The sequence below is a fragment of the Tachypleus tridentatus genome, chromosome 1 (genome assembly GCF_004210375.1).
Source record: "Tachypleus tridentatus isolate NWPU-2018 chromosome 1, ASM421037v1, whole genome shotgun sequence".
Taxonomy (NCBI): Eukaryota; Metazoa; Arthropoda; class Merostomata; order Xiphosura; family Limulidae; genus Tachypleus; species Tachypleus tridentatus.
In genome coordinates this window covers 178549893-178566720 of record NC_134825.1, presented here as the reverse complement: position 1 = coordinate 178566720, position 16828 = coordinate 178549893, and the positions used below count along the sequence as shown (strand labels likewise).

The window sequence follows — 16828 nt, the reverse complement described above, 5'->3', positions numbered from 1 at the left end:
CTACACATGATTTCCTAAGTGGGCAGCAAATAAATCTGACAGAAGGCTGCATTTTGACCCAGTACGTTTCAACAACAGAAAAATTATGTATGCAAGGTGAGAGTAGAGAATGAAAAATGAGTCATCTTAGAAGTAACAAAGGAGAGGCTGTTCCTCATAAACCTCAGGACTTTTGTACAGAGTATCTGAAAGTAAATGTATGGTAGATAAATACCACAAAAGTAAGGATAAGACAGAGGCATGGGTTAAAAGCACTGGAAGTCAGGGGGTACTCCCAAATTGGCAAAATAGATTCCAACACCTGTGAGTCTTAAAACGGATAGGCTACTTGATGGTTCGTCAAACAAACTATCCACAGCACATAGGAAGCAAGACATGCTGGAACTCTCAACCAATTATGAAGTAAATTGCTTTGTATGAACCCTAATATCCAAAGAAAGTGGGAAAACTAAATATGGTAAAGAAGAACTGAGAACTATCATACAACAAAAAGGATGAGGATTGTAGGAATTCATAAAAAGGGATAAAACATCACATACCTGAGAAATCATACCTAAATACGCAATATTAGACCGAGCTGACTCTGCAGGAGGTGTACAGGGAAACATGAGAAAATCCTGTGGTGGAAAAAGGCTATAAAAATCTTTCTCGGAATGAACAGGTTCAGATTGTTCATGAGATGAATAACTTCAAGAGAAAGTGGCTGACTCACAGATTGACCAGTCTCTCACTGAATAATTGCAAATAATTCCATTAACAGGGTTGCTTGCACCTCCAGCCATAGTTACAAAACCGGCACTCTGGGCTATATGTACCTCACGTGCTTCGTAAGCACTCACGAATTTTTCAAAAACAAACATGTACAATATTATATCAACTATACCTTGTCCTATCCATTGCCGACGATCAAACACAATAAGAACAATATTTATATAAGCAGCTTGTCACAGCAACGAATCTTACGGTGAAGACGTTTTCTAAACTGATAGAGTGTAATCACAATTCATTGTACTTGAGAGAAGACATTGATATTAGGCCTATGCTGTTATTAACTATACGATTTTTATATTCAGCCCCCTAGGTATCTTCATGGGAGAAAATAAATAAATTTCTTTTTCTTATAATTCTGTTCCAACCAGTATGTAAACAGTTTGTTTATGATGCTTTTATTTTTAATATTTTAACTCAAATTTGGGAAACTTAAGGGAAGAATAGAAACTTTTTAAATTCCGTATATGTAATTTACCTGCCAGGCGAGTTGTTTAAACTATTTTCACAACAATAATTGTGATTATTTAGCAAGTATTATTGTGAAACAACAATGTCTTATTTTGTAATAAAATAACGTAAACATTAGATGTTTTTTCACACGTATCAATTTGTATATTTTAAATTCAAATCAAAGCTCTTTAAAAATGGAACTGTGGTTTCTGTTGCCTCATCATAAATTTCACACCTTTTAGTTTCTGTAATTTGTCAGCTTTTAGCGTTTAATCCGTAACTCCGTAACTTTTATGATATATTGTTGTGGTGTTTCTTTGTTGCCTCTAAGCATGATGCGAAACAACAATATCTTATTTTGTGATAAAAATAACGTAACCACTAGACGTTTTTTTCACACATTTTTGAATTTATATATTTTAAATTCAAATCAAAGCTGTGTAAAGATGGAATTGTGGTTTCTGTAGCCTCATCATAAATTTCACACCTTTTAGTTTCTGTACTTTGTCAGCTTTTAGCGTTTAATACGTAACTCCATAACTTTTATCAGCTTTTAGTGTTTAATCCGGAACTCCGTAACTTTTATATCATATTGTTTGTTCTTACGTGCTTACAATATTTATAATATTAACAATGAAACAGTATCTTAGCAACACAGATAATTAGGAGACATTTTGTAAAAAGTTAAAGCTACTACTGCAAGCAGATTTTAAGATATAGAGATGGTGAAGTTCTTTTCAAAACATTGATTTTATGGCATTCTATGCTGTAATAATAGCAATGCCTGCACACATCAAACTTAAGCCTGAAAATATTGTACTTGGCGCCCCACAGGTGATTCCGTGTGTCCCTGACGGCATTGGAATCAAAAGATATACCATGGATGTTTTCCAGTATTATTGGTTTGGCCCCTACGGTGGAATATCAACAGACGATAATAAAATTCGGGTAAACAAAGCCACGGGAGATTTGATGATTTATAAATTTGATTTTTCTGATACCGGTGTGTATAAGTGCGTTATTGAATACACAAGAAACTGGGAGATAAAAGCACAAAAACCAATTTTCATCACTCATTTCTTGGAAGGTAAATGCTTATAAGAATCGATTTTGGTAGTGTTTAGAAGTAAAAAAAAACTTTAAATTATGGATCGGATTCCATCCATTTTTACTACAATTTATGTAAAGTGTTATAAGTTCGATATATATTTAATGATTGTACATTAATTTTCCAAAATCCATGAAATCACCTTTCCAACTACCAACATACAGCTCACCGCCATTGTTTCCGCGTTAAGCCTGCAGTGTTAAAATGTTGAAAATCAAATTTTTTGTCTGCAGATATAAATTTATCATTACGAAATAATTTTTGATTTATTATTATTATATACAATAACTAAATACATACATAGATATGAATAAATTTAATCAATAGCATTACACAATTAATGACATTAGACATTCCGTGAAGTCAGAAAACGAGATAACCTTATGTTAGAAATTAGAAAGGTTTTGTTGTTTTCTTTACAAGTCATAGAACAAATAATTTTAAAAAATCAAAAGTGTTGAATGATTTCTTTAATCGTCTGTGAAAATATTGAAATTACAAAATGCTACAGTGTTATAGCAGAAAAATGTTTCTTTTGTTACAAACACACAGTAAGTTCTGGTATTCAGAGACATTGTTTAGCCACTTTTCACATCCAAGCGATGAAACGATACATTCTTATCATTTGAAATAAGAAAGTTTGAAGAGCTTATTTGATTAACTATATCTGTTACTGAGCATATCTTTAATTTTGATGTGAGTGTAAGACTAGAGGGAAGGCAGCTAGTCATCACCACCCACAGCCAACTCTTGGGCTACTCTTTTACCAACGAATAGTGGGATTGACCGTCACGTTATAATGCCCCCCACGGCTGAAAGGGCGAACATGTTTGGTGTGATGGGGATTCGAACCTGCGACCCTCAGATTACACGTCGAATGCCTCAACACATCTGGCCATTCCGGGCCTTTAATTACCAAAATTTGCGTTTTTCATATAGCAAAGCTACAAAGGGATATCCGCTGTACCAACCGAGGGGAAATCGAACCCTTAACTTTAGCATTGTAAATCCTTATTTATTATTAATTATGAAAATACATTGAGTTGAAACCTCCTGTGACCTACGATACAATAGATAAAGAACAAGATAAGCTATATTTGTTAGATTTTGTTTATACCTTACAGGATTTCCAATATATGAGCTTTCACGAAGAAAAGTAGTTAATAATTTGTTATGAGCCTAAAGTGTCATATCAGGTCAAAAAATTACTCTAGTGGCCCAGCAAACTGTCTGCGTGCTTCCAATGCAAGAAACCGGGTTTCGATATCCGTGATGGGCAGAGCATAGATACCCCATGATGTAGTGTTGTGCTAAATTACAAATAAATAGTGCAAAATATTATTTCTTATGTCAACAATACTTGAACTACGAACCATCTTATACTTTATTTTAGCATGCGTACAACCAAGTGAAAACTACCAATGTCCTGAAGGACTCACACTGAGACATAACCTGTGTTGTAAGTTGTGCTTTCCTTCAAAGCGTTTACATGTGTGATCAGTATTTGTGAATTCTAATTTTAAATAAATCGAAAAGGAAAAACTGTTTCGAACAAACTAAGCAATAAATTAGTTATTATATACTCCATCTATTATTTTATTTTTAATTGTCAAAGTTAACATTGTAAACATTTCAAGCTTTTTCTTAGATCCAAGTCAACCAGGAACGGAGGAAGATACATACGTTCCTTCTCCAAGGAAAAGTAAGTTATGCTACATATAAGATTACGTAAAACGTACCTTTAACGTGAAATAATATGTGTGGAAAGGTTGTTGACAAAATGTCGTGATGGAAAAATATTACTGTGACGATGTTTGTGTTGACGAGTGTTGTTCTTTCTTCCCATTAAATTTCTTCAATCCCTTATTCATGAAGGTAAAAAATGTAGTAATGTGTGAAGACCCGATCTCTTATAATATTCCAGTACATTGTGGACATTATTTTCTATTCTAAATAATAAATATCTTACCATTTCACCACTCATAGCAACTCAGGTAAAACACGATTCACCAAACCACGTCTATCATTCCCACTAATTCACTGTTCACAGTTTGAGCTTTTCTGTTGTCTGAAGTAAGTTTTTTAGACCAGTAATTGTATGCCATAAGTATTTTCCTCCTCCTAGTATTGTTGTATTATTTAAACCTTGACTATTTTATAAAAACTGGTTGACTCGAACAGAGTTTTACATTAGTTTACAATAAAAAGACCGTCCATGTACTTTCCCTTTGAATTGTTACCAATAGTTTTCCAATATATTCTCTTGCGTTTGTAGGTCATTTAGACACTAATTACAGATTTCTTTGAATAGTGAAACATATAAACAGTATTCAGTTTACAAATTGCTAGTAAGTCAGTGTCGACAATCATACATCCTTGGAAGTCTGAGAACTTGTTACTTTTGCCTTTTGTCTTGTTACAAATATATATAACTGCTGTAATGGTGGTCAGTCACGTGACGCATCAAATGATCATCCTGGTTTGATATAAAAACACAGTCAGTGTATTTGATTGTCATAAGATATGATAAGTAAATATCTTTACTTGGATTATCAAGGAAAAAAGTAAATCTAAAGTGATACTTTACACTTCTTTACCTGTACTGTTTTATCCATGTGCATTAAACTTATACGTGTTTCAATAAATAAATAGAATAAATATTCTATTTGAAAATAGAATAAATAAATAACTCAGAACGCTGTGGTTATCTTGTTATTTTCACTGTAAGTATACCAAATGAAACGTAGCCTTCTCCAATACTATCATATAACAAAACAAATTGCACTTGACTAACTAACTTTCTTTTAACTTGTATTTTTCCATTTCAGCACCATCCATGTCAGAACATACGATTCCATTGGTAACTGCTGCAGTAGGAATACCACTTTTGTTAATTTTTCTAAGGTAAGAACAAAACAGTATTTTTTTATGTTTTGTTGAATAGATCTTAATATAATTTCTAAGTTATTAATAGTTGAACCATGTGTGTATATACTTAATAATGAATTTAAAGGGGCTGAGAAATAAAAAAATATATTAGTTACTTTATTTTCATTAGAATGATAAATATTCAAAAGGTTACAAACGCTTGCATTAATAAGAAATATATAAGGGAAATTAGCATCATTAGTTTACAATAAAGTGTATTTTAAGTGTGGAGATTCACTTAAAGCTTAAATTGTGGATCACTTTTTACAATATTACAAGTTCTTCTGATGAAAAACATTCCTTGTAAGTATGTTATTGTTCAAACTGTTTTTTTATATGTAAATACAATAAGGTACTGTGCGTGTCAGTAGAAATACTTGAAATTTAAACGTGTAAAATATGGGTAACCTAAATTATTACAATTCGAGTACTTGAGATAAATATAAAAGGCATTTTCATTCAAAAAAGTTCTTTAACTAATTAATGATTTTCAGTTTATTTCAATATGGTCTTAAAATTGAAATTTATCAGCGAGTATAATAATTATTCAATTATCCCTCTTGAGCTATAGCATTTTATTCCTGTTTACATTTGTTATCTTTATTTTAAAGAGATGCAGCAGGGGTCAACTTGCCATGTCCACCGTGGGGAACTGAACCCGCCTATTTTAGTGTTATATGTTCATATACTTACTAACGTTCCACTGGGAGAGAACGTCCCTGTGGATGTCGTTGTTAAATATTATTATTTCTAGATTATAATTATATTCCATTTTTAATTGACATAACACTGATGTACAAATAAGAGTCAAATTAAATCATCCATGTTATTTATTAGCGCTTTTCTTTTGTAGTGTCATTATTTGGAAGTGCAATTGTTGTAGATGTAAAAGAGTAAAATCAGCTAACACAGAAGACCATACAAATAAAGATGATAGAAAAAAAATTAAATATTCACTTGTACCACAAAAAGATGAAGAGCAGTCTGTTAATACAAACGAGAAGAGAAAATGTAAAAGTATAAAAGAGAAGAGGGCCAAAACGTTCAGAATTTTCATCTTCCTGAAGTAAGTATTGTGATAACGGGAAATGTCATCACATTTCACTATTTCATACCGAGTGTCTGGGACTTACAACGCTAGAAACCGGCTATCGATAGTCGTGGTGGGTAGAGCACAAATAGACGAACATAACAAGAATGTAATATACCTTCAGTCACATATGTTTACTTACTTTCTATACATTTTTATGCTGGTGTTCTGCATGAAGTTTAGACACCGTTATAAATATAATGTATTAAGGCTATAAACTTTACACTCTAATCTTCCACCTTATAAGAAACGTTTAAATTTAATGGTATCGATTTTAGAAGGAAATTGCAGTCGGTTTAAATGGATACTTGATAACAGCTTCTAGAGACGTTGTGTGTAGATATATACATGTAATACAGGTTTCTTCTTTATCATTGCAGCCATCTCAAAACATTTTGGAAATTGTTGTACTCTATTGACTCTTTTTTGTGAGTCATGTGTTTTCACAGTTATTGACACAGTTACAGATGAATCTTAACTTGGTATAGGTATACAACAACAACTTTATGCCATGTCGCTTAGCAACAAAAGTATAACCTGATATTCTTGTTAATCTGTGTACTCAAAGTATAAAGTGAAATGTATGAACAACAAAACTGTAAAAAATTACATATTTTCTACTGTATTAACATTTGGGAAGATATATGAAAGATGCTTCTAATATGACCATTTTAAAACGGTTCCACTTGGATAGAAGCTGTTTCAAATTATGGTTCTAAGCCCGCTACGGGGAAAGGAAGGCGTTTTATCAGTATTTTATCTCATGGTTTTCATTGATCTGGTCACATATAAGGGAGACAATTATTCATGTCGTTAGATAACTTTTCATTAATTATGAAGTTACGTAAATTCCGTCCAAGGGACTAGCACTTGCGCTAGTATATAATACCATTATATACTATTATATTCATTATATATAATACCATTATATTCTTCATTACCATTCAAGCCGTCTCCAAACCTTTAATAAATGTTTATTCTATAGATTTGTACTGCATGACTCTGTTTATGAGTCATTACCTCGTAAAGTTGGGTTGTACTCATTCCATTTAGTAGTAGAGAGACATATATACGTATGATGTATAATGTGAGGACTTCCATCCTTCATATACTACAACTGCTAATTTAGTTGTGTAAGACTAGAGGGAAGGCAGCTGCTAGTCATCACCACCCACCGCCAACTCTTGAGCTATTCTTTTGCCAACGAATAGTGGGATTGACCGTCACATTATAATGCTCCCACGGCTGAAAGGGCGAGCATGTTCGGTGTGACGAGGATTCGAACCCACGACCTTCGAATTACGAGCCGAGCGCCTTAACCACCTGGCCATGCCGGGACATTTATATTTGCTTATTTTCTTTTGCTGTTTAACAAACCGGCATTAGCCAAATTTTCTTTGCTTGGATAACTGTAGAACTTTGATGTATCTTATCTGATGTTCAAACACCCCTTTCGTCATGCCAAAATTTTAAACAATAGAAATTCTCTAACAAGTTTACATTTATGCTAGCTAGAAACTTTCTAATTAAAAACACTGGACTCATTTACGCACCACATAGAGTTAAAAATGTATTTTATTTTACTTTTTATGAAGCATCATTATTGTCGTGTTTGTATTCTTTTTGCGCTTTAGTTCAAATCGATATTGATGAATTTCGCAGCGCCATCTCGATATTAAACTGTTTCCAAACAAATATTAAAATATTCGAATTTTAAATACAAAGGCACCCATAGATTAAGGACATCTGGTGGAGCCCAGTAATAGGACCGAACACTAATATCTCTAAAAGTCTGGTATTAATGCTCATGGTGAGCAGACACAGACTGTCCGTTTTGAAGTTCTCTGATAAAAAAAAACCAACAAAAACAACGTAGAGTAAAATTCTCGATAATTGCAGCAACTAAATTAAAATATACATCACGCAATTTATCATTCTTAAAAGTATAGTTGTTGGTACCAACGTTTTTTTATTTCAATTTCTTTTTTAGTTTGATTATTTTTGAAATTCTCAAATTTCTAATAACGCTTGTTAGTAATTGTTCACATTTTGTTCTGTTTAGTACTGGAGACATATCGTACTTTCTACAGAGTTTTCCCCGAAGTAAAGTTGTAAATATTTCGACATGCACAAGATAAACATTCCCTTCCCTTTTTACTTATTAGAAATCAATTTATAGAGTCAATTAGTTTGCTCAAAATTTGGATATTTCAATAAAAGTGTTGTTCGAAAACGTATTTGAATTGATATCCACTAAATTTATATAGCCCAGTTATCGGTAGTTTCATTGTATTAATTTTCAAGAGTTAATTTCTATATAATGATAACTAACATCAACCTATCCTGATTCTTGTTATTTTTAGAAAGAAACAAAGGCGAATGTTTTCACCAATAGGAAGGACATCCAAAATACCAATGCCTCAAGTGAAATAACAAACATTATCACAAGTCTTGAAGGATCACATGCCAAATATTTTATAACAACACAGCCTCATAAATACATGTATAAACCAATTATCTCATATATATCGGAAACTCTGTTAACTGAAAGGAAGAAGGTACCTTCACGTTGTAGACGTCACAACAAATTTACGAAATATAAATCAATGAGACCTCTTTACTTCAAAGAACTGCGAGATTTGTTTAACGAAAAAAAATCATCAGAGTCAGAGGGTTCTGAGGACTAGAGTCGACAGACAAATTGAGAAACGTAAGCTCCTGAAACATAGTTAGATCCACAAGAATTTTTTGACTAGTGTTTAACCGAATTAGAAAGCCAGATGCAAGACAACAACAGAAGAACTTCTATGATCGGACGATTTTCTTCACTAATAAGAGACAATGACTCTCGATTTATGTTTTCTTGTCCCGGACTTTCATAAACTTCACATCGATAAAAAAATTAAAATAAAATGTATGTAAATAGAAAATAAAAAGTTATAGAGTATTTAAAAATTGCCTGTTTTATCGCTTTAAAAATCCATGTTTGTTTCAAGAAAATGATTATTTATTACAGAAGCTTTATAAATTATAACTTCACTGTAGACACACAAGTTGTGGAAAGAATGATTTCAAATTAGTAATTAATATTTTTTGGATATACAAAACTGTTTAGTTTAAGAGTTATTATTCAATTTATTTGGTGAGTTAATATTTAATGATTTAAAAAAAATCTTTTAATCGAATCAGTTTTAGATTGTGAAAGTATGATTTATAATAAGTACAATAATACACATTGAAATTTGCACAGATTATTTCTTTTCATTTGATCTACGGTATCGCTTTACAAATAGTAATAGTAACGATCTTACATGGAAACACCACAGTTTAGTGGGTACGTTTATTTAAATTATTTCTTAGTTATTTTTGGCGTTAGAAATTACTTTTCTGTCGTATCGAATGTACACATTATTTTCTTTTTATCAGCATAGAGCATTTAAATGCCTACTAAACAGCCATATCAAATACAAATATAAAGTCAAAGTGTTATTTAAGAGATGATTGGAGATTCTAGTTTTAGTTAAGTGAAACGTTAAAGCCATGAAATGTTAGCAGGTACTCTGTTTTCTTATGTTAAAAATACTGCTTCCAAAGTCGAAGCACACTATGGAAATAAAACCCTTGTATTTAAATAAACAATAACTATTTTAGGTAAATTCTTTCTGACACAAATTTTAGGTTTATATTCACAGAAACATTTACTTTAAAAAAATGTAATTACATTATTTTGAAAGTTACGTAAATGTTATCCTGCTATTCCTCATTCTATGTTGATGTAAAATAGTTGAGAGTTCTAGATTATGAGCTGTCTGAGAAATATAAGATCAGAAAGTAAATATCGTTATCTTCCACGGTTTATGAGCCCTGTTCCTGGTTACCTATTTATAATAGATTTTGAGGAATTCAAAACTTTGTTGGTACGTTGACTGTTTAATATGAACTGAAGCAAAATTTCCAAGAATGGATTCAATTGCGTTTCACTTTTATCTTTTGTTTTATATTTAAGCATAAAGATCTATATGTGTGCTCTGCTCACCACAGGTATCAAAACCAGGGTTCTAGCAGTGTCAATACGCAGCACAACTATGTGTCGATAGTGGTCTTTATCTTTCATATGTTATACCTATTTTCATTGGTGCTGGTCTTGTTTGATGTTTCTAGCTCATAAAAGAAGACTTTCTTCCAACAAAATTGTTAACCATTGGTCCTGTGAGTAGTTAGTTGATTTGTTTGTTGTTAAGTAGAAACATATATACACAGGAGACTGTGTAGGATCTATGAACAGACATTTAGAACAACATTTTCATTTGTATATAATAGATAAATACTACACCAGAGAGTTAAAACATGTAAATACAAAAGTGGTCAAAACAGTTTAAAAATGGAGAACGTTATTGTACGTTAGTCAAATGAATTCTGTGAGAAAAAATATCAATGTTTGTTGAATGTGTTGACCACTGTAATTATTGAGCATATGAAACCCTTTTTTACAACGAGACTTTTAAAACCTCATGGTTTTTCGTGATGTCTACCAATTTACTCTAAAAAGAGGCATATTTTCAACGTTAAACCTAAGTTTCAGTTGAATAATTTCGAAACTTTCGTCGGGACAAATTTATTTAAGAAATAGTTTTGTTTAAATGAAAGTTAGTTTATTCATGAGTATTGATTTTGATATTCAGTGAAAGTTTAATCTTACCGTTTATTAGGTAACTATAGTTGTTAAGTATTTCGTAGTATTATTGTATTGTGTTTAAAGTTTTTATGGACACAAGCCATTTCCCACATCTTTGGTAACGTCTTGGGCTCCACATTGACTACGAAGAAAAACTAGTTATCTACAACATGTCAGCCAAAGAGTTCGAAACACTGTCAGGAATCGACCTTAAAGAAGAGAATGATTTCTTGAAACATACAAAAAGGTTGAGAACCACTGCAATAACAGTTCTGTGAGCCACTTTTACTCACCAGCTCTCCTTTTCTCTGACATTAAAATTTATCCATCGCGTTACGGATTTACTATTATACATTTATTTAAGTTTAATAAACGTAACGCACATTTGTAAATGTGTATTGCGCATGTCCCAACTGTTTCTAAATATTTAGAAGATTTTCGAGCATAAGAATCAACAATGTATGACGTGTGTAATAATCAGTGATTGACAGTATTGTTGTCTACCGAACTTTCTAGAAACTATGAGCTATAAAAGCTATCACAAGACACGGGAAAAAATAGTATGTTGTTTGGTCGAGCATAAATCAACAATGTATGACGTGTGTAATAATCAGTGATTGACAGTATTGTTGTCTACCGAACTTTCTAGAAACTATGAGCTGTAAAAGCTATCGCAAAAACGCGGGAAAAAATAGTATGTTGATTGGTGGAGCATAAATCAACAATTGTTGTCTACCGAACTTTCTAGAAACTATGAGCTATAAAAGCTATCGCAAAAGCGCGGGAAAAAATAGTATGTTGTTTGGTCGCTAGAGTCAGTACACTATGAGCTTCGTAAGCTGTAATGTGATCAACGTCGTAAAACCACAGAATTGTACCAGGAATATTTATAGATTTCGAACATTACAATCCATTTAACATAAGTGAATTAACTTATGACGTTAGTATTTCTTAGAGGACATTAAATATCTTCGTCGGTAAAAGTTACCTTGTAAGTGGTGCAAAAAACAGCTAAGAATAAAGGGCAAGTTAACTTGAGCAAGGTATAACAACATCAAGTCAGAATTAATTCGCTAATTGTGGACCTGAATCATCGATACAATATTCAATTCTGAACCAAAGAGAGACTAAATTATTTGTGAGTTTGTAAAATTTATATAAATAAATCATTTATTTGTGACAACCATTATCATAAATTGTAATGATGTTTCTTTGTTTGTTTTAGAATTTCGCACAAAGCTACCCGAGGGCTATCTGTGCTAGCCGTCCCTAATTTTGTAGTGTAAGACTAGAGGGAAGGCAGCTAGTCGTCATCACTCACCGCCAACTCTTGGGCTACTCTTTTTACCAACGAATAGTGGGAATGATCGTTACATTATAACGCCTCCATGGCTGAAAGGGTGAGCATGTTTGGCGCAACGGGGATGCGAACCCGCGAAATATTTTTTTTCTTTTCCAAATGTTTCGTTTTTGTTTATATATCATTAAAACTGATTATAAAAATTTGTTTTGACCACCTTCACCTTTATTCTTAAATAAATAATTACTGTGAGGGGTGCGAGAACATTAAAATTTTTTAGAGGTGCGGGCCATAAAAAAGGTTGGGAACCATTGTTGTAGGATCTGAGATCGCAGGTGTTCAGTGCTACTGCTCATTCTTTTATGTCTGTCGAATTTCGCAGCATATGTGTATGAAGGTGTTATTTGTGCACTTGCTCATAAAATTTAGTTCTCTTGTTTTAAAGTTGTCAAGTTTTGAATGCGGTGTTAAATTTACCTTAGTTTAGACAATAACACAAATGCAGTAGGCCTAACTTCGTATTTGCCTACAAAACTACACTATTTCGGCTACCGTACATTACTGTATAATGTACACATGCATTTTACTATTTATTCATTAATGTTTACATTTTTGTTGTATTTCTTAAAACATAGAAAGTAAATGAGAAATACGTTAATTTCAAGGGCTCCAAGAAGTATAGTTTAAAAAACCACGAGTATCACACAATCTAACAGTTTGTTTTAATCACTGTTAGTAAACGTGTATACCTTTAAACATTAAATGCTTGTTTCTTAGCAGAATCTGTTTACTTTAATATAATCTTAAAATATTTGTGGTTCTCTCTATTTTTATATTTTATATAATACATGCATATAGTGGATATGAATAAATATATATAAAAGGTTAAAGTTGTTTGTACAAAATAAATCTACAGACGACAAAAAAACTTGTTACATTTAAGACTTGCTGTTCTGAGATCCACACCGACAAATCGTCACACACGTGATCGCGAAAAAAACACCCTTTATTTACAATCTAGTCACAATTTCTTTATAAAATGTGGATAACATTTCGTTTTCATCACTCAACTTTGAATATCTGAGTTTTCCCATTGCTTCCCCTCACTTATCAATTTTATTTTTTATATCATTTCCTTCTCTTTGGCTTACGTCATTTCATAACAATTGATTCAAGAGTATAGTTACACTTGAAACCAGTACAAACTGTGATGAAAGACAACAATAAAGTTGAACCACAAAATTACTGAATATTTGCATATAGTAACTATGGAGACCAGACATTAAAATAAAAGCCGACTTTGAGAAGAAATAACAAAATTTTATAGCAAATAATTACCCACCTCACATTCCACGGGTATTTCGACCAGTACAATTTGTTGGTTTAAAGTTTTGTATGAATATTTTTTATTGTATATTTACATAAGATGGTTCTATAAATCTCAATTAAATTCTTGAAATAAGAAGCAAAAGTCAGACAAGTAACATTCACTTTACTCTGCAACCTGTGAGAGGCTTAGCAATTAGGGTCAGCAAGTACTGGGCTGTTTTAGACAATGTCGTACTGAAAAATTTATAAAAATGGGTCATTTTTTAACACAAAAATATTTTTTACAGTAATTACTGCAGTGGAAACTGTTCTCATTGTGCGAAGCAAACATTATTTTTGGTCTATTAAGTGTGTTATTGTTTAATTAAAAAAAACAGTTTTTAACTCCTTTCCTTAAAACTATATTTAGATATTACATCAATAAAGATATAATAAAACCTTAAAATTTAGTTCTAGTGAAAGTGGAATTCTTGTTATGAGGACAGTACTTTAAAATTCTGTTCTTTGATAAACAAAGGTTTGTTGTACGTATCGTAGTTATTTTTATAATTGTCTGAATTTAGAATACCAAAGTAGGAATTTTTATAGATTTTTTTGTGTGGTGCCATTTAGTAGATAGTGACACAATGTATTTGTTGTTTCGGTTACATAGATACAAATATGCACGCCATGTCCTTTAGATAATAGTTAAATTAGAAAATATAACGTAATTAATACTTTATATTGGATTTACTAAAATATATTTTTTTCAGTATAAGATAATGGTGCAATGGTTAATAGATAGCCTATACCATGTTGCTGTATTATTAATTAACTGTGCTTTTAGTTTGTGATTTTAGTAAATTTAGGATAATTATATCTACATAACCCACAATAGCAAATTAATATACTGTGATGGTTTACCCGGTGTCGTCTCATCATCAGTCAAATGTCTACGACGTTTTTCTTTCTAAGATCTCTCAGGTATCTTTGAAATGTTTCGTTACGTTCGACGATAATGAATTAATAGGTATTAATAAGGATTTTTAATGTGCTTTTGTTGAAAAGAATAACCACCATTTTGATCAAGTAATTATTTTAGTTAAGAATAACAATGTTATTATCGGACGATGTAACATAAATATTTTTATTTAACGACAGTTCTTTTAAAATATTTCTTCAGGGCTTAAACGGTAAGGACGAACATTAGGGATAAAATCATAAGTAGAAAAGGCAGAGTTCTTTATTTTCGTCATGAAAATGTTAGTCGATAAAGAGTTATTTATCTTTCGTAAGAAGGTCCTTTGGGTATCTGTATTGTGATTTAAAAGTGTAAACTATGTTAGGTACATAGAGTTTACGTGGTGGAAGAGAGAACTGAAGACCTTTAGCTAGCACTGATTTACACTGGTTATTTATGTTTTATTTACATAGGTTAACAACCTGGTCGTCAGGATGAAACAAGGAATAAATGTTGTTACTCAGTCAATTAAGCTTCAAATTTTGGACATGTTCACACTGAACAATTTGTCTTCGTTCTATTAGTTCCACTTGTTCAGTACATCGGTGTAATCAACGCTGGTATCAACGATTCTAAGGTTAGTACAGAACACTTTGAACTGTTTCAGTAAAATTTATGTTCTGTTGATGCTTTGTTTGAAATTCTTGTTCCAACTCCACAAAACATGCTCACCCTTTATGATATGTGTGGGGTGAGGGAGAACATTGTTAGGGTCAGTCTCAATATTCGTTTGTGAAAGAGTGGTTAGTGGATGGTGATGACTAGGTACCTCTATTCTTTCACTGCTAAATTTCGGACGACTAACGTTGATAGCTCTCGTGTAGCTTCAGCCCTATGTAAAACAAAGCAATAGTCTCTTCAGACAAATCTGCAAATCTAACGACTTTTGAACATATCGGTTTGGTTCTTTAAAGTGTAGAAACTTTGGATTCACGTTTCGAAGAATGTTTCTGCAAGAAAGCAAATTTCAAGGTTGATGATTAATAGTATAACTATATTGAAGATGAAGAAATAATACAACAGAAGGGAACAGAGATAAAGTTTTCAATATTTTACAGATTCAGTATTTAAAGCAAAAAAAATCTTGATGACGAGAAACCCACTTCAGATAAAAATGTTTATCAGAATGGCTGGTATTCGTACTAACACTAACACATGTATTGGTACCAGATTGTATGGCTGGTATGGGTACTAACACTTGTATTGTATATCATAATGGCTGGTATGGGTACTAACACTTGCATTGCATATCAGAATGTCTGGTATGGGTTCTAACACTTGTATTGTATATCAGAATGGCTGGTATGGGTACTAACACATGTATTGTATATTACAATGGCTGGTATGGGTACTAACACTTGTATTGTGTATCAGAATGGCTGGTATGGGTACTAACACTTGTACACTTATGGGTACTAACACTTGTATTGTATCAGAATGGCTGGTATGGGTACTAACACTTGTATTGTGTATCAGAATGGCTGGTGGTATGGGTACTAACACTTGTATTGTGTATCAGAATGGCTGGTATGGGTACTAACACTTGTATTGTGTATCAGAATGGCTTGTATGGGTACTAACACTTGTATTGTGTATCAGAATGGCTGATACGGGTACTAACACATGTATTGTATATCAGAATGGCTGGTATGCGTACTAACACTTTTAATGAGGAGAGAAAAACGATTTGACCTTCCTAGGTCATCCTCAGGTAAAGAAAGAGAGAGTTTGCAAGTGACCGTTGCCGGACACATGTCTTAGGGACGGGAGAAAACACGGATACAGGGAGAAACAGATACGGAAAGTTATTCAACCATTGGTGTAATAGAACATGGTTATTTTACTGTCAAAACAAGGGTAAACTGCTATCTGCAGTGTCCTGTATAGAAACAACATAAACCACGATAAGGTCTTCCCCCAATTTTAGTTGACCTATAGCTAGCAGAAAAGCCTAATTTACATCCTGATCTGCCCTCGCGGGCATACTGAAATTTTTACTTGGGGCACTCAACCCTGTGACTAAGCATCGGGAATGCATTGTTTGTACTTACAATACACTGCTGGACAGATCACAGCCGAAAGGAGCTTGCTTGATCGATGTTCACAGGTGTCCGCGACACACGCTTCAAAACCACTGTCGTAATATTTGTCTGTCCATTCTGTCATTGTTAATTTGT

The 16828-nt window shown here is 32.5% G+C and overlaps 1 protein-coding gene across 21 annotated transcripts in view; it reads right to left on the bottom strand.

Annotated features, from left to right (window-relative positions):
- Nucleotides 1-1079, bottom strand: part of LOC143231324 (uncharacterized) — a 196480-nt gene extending 195401 nt beyond the window's left edge. For 14 of the 21 annotated variants that reach the window (XR_013016882.1, XR_013016880.1, XR_013016884.1 and 11 more), the window contains exon 1: nucleotides 540-1072. Coding sequence is in view for 8 of the 21 variants with exons in the window: in XM_076465908.1 (XP_076322023.1) it covers nucleotides 540-608 (69 nt within the window). In the remaining 13 variants the exon portion in view is untranslated. Of the gene's footprint in view, nucleotides 1-539 lie in introns of all 21 variants that reach the window. The other 7 variants (XR_013016891.1, XR_013016897.1, XM_076465901.1 and 4 more) reach the window with 4 other exon arrangements.
- Between the last annotated feature and the right edge of the window lie 15749 nt (nucleotides 1080-16828).